The sequence below is a fragment of the Cryptomeria japonica genome, chromosome 10 (genome assembly GCF_030272615.1).
Source record: "Cryptomeria japonica chromosome 10, Sugi_1.0, whole genome shotgun sequence".
NCBI lineage: Eukaryota > Viridiplantae > Streptophyta > Pinopsida > Cupressales > Cupressaceae > Cryptomeria > Cryptomeria japonica.
This window is the reverse complement of record NC_081414.1, coordinates 194,796,252-194,801,868: the sequence shown is the minus strand read 5'-3', so window position 1 is coordinate 194,801,868 and position 5,617 is coordinate 194,796,252. Positions and strand designations below refer to the sequence as shown.

At 39.8% G+C, this 5,617-nt stretch overlaps 1 protein-coding gene across 1 annotated transcript; it reads left to right on the top strand.

The window, feature by feature from the left end:
* The first annotated feature begins 1,630 nt into the window (after positions 1-1,630).
* On the top strand, positions 1,631-2,347 carry LOC131079170 (uncharacterized). The gene has a single exon (XM_058017078.2). The coding sequence runs from the start codon at positions 1,631-1,633 to the stop codon at positions 2,345-2,347; it is 717 nt and encodes a 238-aa protein (XP_057873061.2).
* Positions 2,348-5,617: the final 3,270 nt, after the last annotated feature.

Here is a 5,617-nt window from a genome sequence, read left to right as displayed (position 1 = left end):
TGAGACCTCAGGTACTCTAAAATATCAAAGCTCGGCTTGGGAAAGAACAATGAAAATGACTCAGCACTAGACACCATTGATGCACAAAGCAGAGGGTAAGGAGGTGTGTTGTGACCTCACCAATGTTCCTACATGCTTCACTAAGCTAAAGGAAGTGAGGAAAAACAATTATGATGCTTTTTCACTTTTCAAGTCTTCATAAGATGCTACAAGAGGCTTTGTTTTGGTCCAAAACTTCACAACACTATAGGTACAAGCCTCTAGGATCAGGACAAATACACAATAGGTTCACAACACAACCCAAGACAACTCCAAGACTAATTAAGTTCATTTTAAGCTCAATATAGATATTCCTACATTCATTTTACCATTACAATATTCGAGAGTCAAGGTCATATGCAATACAAGCATTCTTGGTTCTAACACTGAGTCGCATAACCATATCTAGATCACTATTATGTTTCACTCAATTATAATCCATCCCCAAGGGAGGTTCTTTTAAATATTATTATGTTGAAGACATTCTCTATATGAAATGTGCAACTTATTTTTTTAAATTAATGGTTCAAAATTGAGAAGGATGCAAGACAATTGAATTGATCTCATGTATACATTTGCATTAATTTAAAAAAAATTCTTTAATGATAAAAAATTAAAAAAACATATTTTAAAATTTTTAATTAGAAAAAAGAATGTGCATAAAAAAAAGTTATATTTTACAATTCTCTTCTTTTTATAAGAATATCTTTTAATATTATCTTCTTTTATTAGGATATTCTATTTTTTTTTGGAGTTTCTAAAATAAAGAAAAAACTAGCTGCTTTCTTCTTTGGGGAGATTAACTTTTTATTAAATTTAAAATTTATTTTTATTTTTTATGAAATTACTAATAATAATTAAGATTTAGAATCAATTTAATTTATTATTATTTGTCTTATTAAAATTTTAATTATTGTGGCAGAGGAGACTAGGTCTTCGACCTAGGGAGTTGTAGGTTTTTCGATCACAAGAGGGACTTTCCCATGACCGAAGTTTTGCAGATAAGGGGATGCGGCAAAGCTTCATGCAGTCATGACTTGGAAAACGTCCATGGAAAAATCCAAGCAAGGTTTGGGAGGATCAAAATAGGTTTTTTTACCCTCAAAAGCTAATGGGGGAGGAGGCGAAAACCCGAGAATCTAAATTCCTAAGAAGCGAGACTTTCAAAAATGAAGGGCATCGCAATAAGGAATACAAACCTAAAACTAGCTGGCAACACTGCCAAGAAAAAGAGTGGCAACCCAGAAGAAATCTACAGAAGTCGATTAGGGCTCCGGAGAACAAAGAGGGCGTGAGGCCGGAGAAAGTTTCATTGATGCTAGACAACAAAAGCTGGACTGATTCAGTGGCCTTTTTCTGGGAAAGGGGTTTCTTTATAAAATGTTTCGGTGACTGGCCGTCCGTGGGTAAGATGAAAGGGTTGTGTGCTGAAAACTGGAAATGCAAAGTCGAACTCAAAACCCTACCAAATGGCTTCTTCTTGGTAACCACCGAAGATGGTAAGGATAAGCAGGGAATTTTGAATAGTGGGCCTTTCTTTATGGGTGGTAGGGGACTGTACATTAGGGATTGAGAACCTAACTTCAATCCCATGTTGGCGCCGGTCGAAGAGGTATCCATCTGGCTACGACTATATAACTTGGCCATAGAATATTGGAATGAGGAGTCCTTTCAAGCCTTAGGTAGCAAACTTGGATTCTACATCAAAGCGGACGAGGCTATTGAGTCAAAAGATTTCAATATGTATGCACAAATATGTATTGGGTGGAAACCCAACAACCCACTTCCAGAACAAATTGAGATCATAACAAATGCAGGACAATGGCTTCAAAAAATCGAGGTTGAGGAATCAAATGAAAAATGCAATCATTGCAAAAAAGATGGACACATGGAGGAAACTTGTTCGATTGGCCCAAAAGGAAAAAATGTGGAGACAACGATCGAAGATGAGGTAAATTTTTTTGTGAGCAAAGCAAACACAACGGATGAGAAGAGAACAAATGATGACACAACTCAGCCTCCGCCAAAGCCTTTTTTTCAAGGGGAGGGTTTGATGGACATCAACAATAGAACCCACGAGGTGGAAGAAATTGGAACAGATGCTTCTCTTATAAACAAACATAGGGAAGTTGTAGGATGGGTAGAAGAAGCCATCATCAGAGTGGAGAAAGCAGTTGAGATCCTGGATGAGGCAAAGTCCAGGGCCACACCTCTCGTGGAAATAGGTTTAAATTCGGAGATAGTCAAGCACACTGAAAATGATCAAGATTCTGGGCTTGACAAGGATGAAATGAAGGAAAACAGATAATCTGATGGAGATGATGAGGAGGATGAATGGGGATGGATGGATGAGGAAGACATTCTGGAAACAAGGACAATAGAGCAAACAGAGCCTGTGTGTAACAAGGTGCGTATGGGAGAAAAGAATTCTAGAGGTAGACAATCAAATCAATTTAGGATTGCAATGGATGGGAGTGCCAAGGGCCAAAGTAAACTAACAGTAGGGAAGGGAGTCACCCTTTCTGAAGGACAATGAAAAACATAACCTGGAATGTCAGGGGTTGTAATGCCCCTGACAAACGCCGATTGATCAAACAAGGTTTATCAATTAAGGTCAGATGTAGTTTTTTTACAAGAGACAAAGATGAATAAAGAGGAAGCTAGTTTACTCATGAGATCTTGGAAGCAGTGGACGGGGGCCTTTGTGGACTCGGAGGGAGCCTCAGGAGGTTTGGGTATTCTCTGGACAACCACAAGGTAGAGGAAGTCTTAGTTTCCCATATGTGGCAGGTGTGTAAGATTCATTCCTCTCCTTTAAATGCTGATTTCATTTTGATTAATGTCTATGGTCCGTCAAAACCAATTCATCAAAGAGAATTTTGACAACCCCTCTCTTCCTTCATTCAAGAATTGGAAGAAGGTGTTATTATTATTGGGGGTGACTTCAACGCCATTTTGAATCTAAATGATAAATCGGGGGGCAAGGGAGGACTTTCTGCGTCCCAAGTAAATTTTTAGAATTTTGTGATGGGTAATGGGCTTAGGGAAGTCAAATCAAAGGAAGGTCAGTTCACATGGTCGAACCAAAGGATCTTAGGGAACCATGTAGCAAAAAATCTTGATTGGTTTTTCTTGGGAGGGCCCTAGGTGGAAACCAATTTCCTTTTCGTCTCAAATATCCAACTGATGGTTGCTTCAGACCACCTACCAGTGGAACTTACCATAGCTTTTGATGGCCCTCCCATTAGGTGCCCATTCAAATTTGAAAAAATGTGGTTGCGGGATGGAAGCTTGAGAGATTTAATCAAGGAATGGTGGTCTGAGGCCCCGGAGGTCATTGGTACTAAGGCCTTTGTTTTTGTCAAGAAATTGCAATTTGTTAAGTCTAAAACCAAAGAGTGGAACTGAATCAAGTTTGGCAATATATTTGCCAATAAAACATATCTGGAAGAAAGGTTTGCCGCATTGCAAGAGGTAATAATTCAAAAGGGTATGTCCTCCGAGACTTTTTTGCAGGAGCGAGATCTCAAAAATCAATATAACGAAGTTCTGGCCCGAGAAGAGATTTATTGGCGCCAAAAATCGAGGGAGTGCTGGCTTAAGGAAGGGGACAGGAACACAAATTTTTTCCATAACTCGGTCAAGGCGAGAAGGTCTTGGTACAAAATCACAACCATATATAATAGTGAAAAGGTCTTGTTGGACAAAGCGGAGGATATAAATAGAGAGGCAGTTGATTTCTTTTTGGCATTACTATCTAAGGAGAGTACTATCAATTCAGAGCACCAACAAAATGGGCTCAATGTTATCCCAGAGCTGATAACATAAGCACATAATCAGGTACTTATGAAACCCATCCAGGTCGAGGAGGTTCGGAAAGCAGTTTTTAGTATGGCAGGAGACAAAGCTCCAGGGCTGAATGGTTTCTCGACCTTTTTCTACCAAACTTTCTGGGATATTGTGGGAAATGATGTTTGGGCAGTAGTGGAGGAATCGCAGAGCAAGGCGAGTGTTGCAAGGGAACTAAACTGCACATTACTAGCCCTTATCCCCAAGGTGGAACATCCTACTTCTTTTAATGAATTTAGGCCAATTTCATTATGTAATACCATTTATAAAGTGGTAGCGAAAGTGATCTCAAATAGGTTGAAACCAATGCTAAGTCATATCATTTCAGAAGAACAGAGCGACTTTGTCCCTGGTAGATCGATTGTTGAGGGAATAATAATTGCTCATGAAGCGATCCATACAGTACGATAGTCAAAAGCGGATAGAATGCTGGTCAAACTAGACATCAGGAAAGCGTATGACATGGTGGATCGGGAATTCCTTCTTCAGGTTCTGCATAGATTTGTTTTTTCAAAAGAATGGATTAGTTGGATTAGGGCCTATATAGGGGGGCTATGGACTTCTGTCCTTGTTAATGGCAGCCCACAAGGCTTTTTTCAAACTACCTGTGGGATCAGACAAGGTGATCCATTATCACCTTTCCTTTTCATTATCTTGGCAGAAGTGCTGGGAAGATTAATTCACTTTCAGCAACAACGTGGAACCTAGAAAGGAATTAAAATTGTGGAGGGAATGGAGCTGGTAACACATCAACAATTTGTGGATGATACCCTACTCCGTGGGCAGTCTTCTCTTCAAGAGGCCATAATTATCAGAAGCACAATAGATGCCTTTTGTAGAGCTATTGGACAACATGTCAATTAGGCAAAATCTGAAGTTCTTTTTTTTAACACAGGGGGTAGCCGACAACAAGAAATAACCAACATCCTAGGAGTCAAAATGGGCACTTTACAAGGAAATTTTTTGGGTATCCCCTTATTTGGTGGCCCAAACAACACTGCCTTATGGAACAACCTTATTGATAGTTGTGCAAACCATCTTGAGGGTTGGAAAAGTAAATGGCTCACTTTGTCTGGGCGAATCATGCTCCTTAAATCGGTTCTCTTTGCGCTTCCCATTTTCTCTATGATGGCCTTAAAGATTCCGGAGAAAGTGATAAACTGCATAAACAGGGGGATGAGAAAATTTCTATGAAATGGCAAAGAGACCACCGAAAAAATCCCTCTGGTTGTGTGGGATAAAGTTTGCCAAGCTAAACAGGCAGGGGGTGTAGGATTGCAAAACTGGACCTTGCTAAATGAGGCAATGGGGGCAAAATTAATATGGCAGATTTATTTTCACCTGAATCGGAAGTGGACACAAATCCTAAAACACAAGTATCTAGACCAGATGAGCAGGGAACACATTTTTACCATCAGTGCCTTACCAAAAGGCTATGCTATCTGGAATTTTATTGTTTCCTGTAGACATGTTATTATCGAGCACATCACTTGGGAACTAGGCAATGGGACATCGGCCAATTTCTGGACGGGTTCCTGGGATGGGAGGCTAGCCCTCTCGGATAGACAAGATCTTGAGGATATTAAATAGGTCAATAAAACTCAATGGGGAGAGAAGGTAGGGGATGTTCTTACGAAAAACAGGGTTCATGGGGTAGATCTGTGTGAATGGAAAGAGGTGGATAATCTTCCCTTGATAGTACATCACAAAGACCTGTTGAAGAACATCA

What these genes read in the sequence shown, in the direction of transcription:
- LOC131079170 (XM_058017078.2), top strand. Translation starts at nt 1,631, where the DNA reads ATGTTGGCGCCGGTCGAAGAGGTATCCATCTGGCTACGACTATATAAC.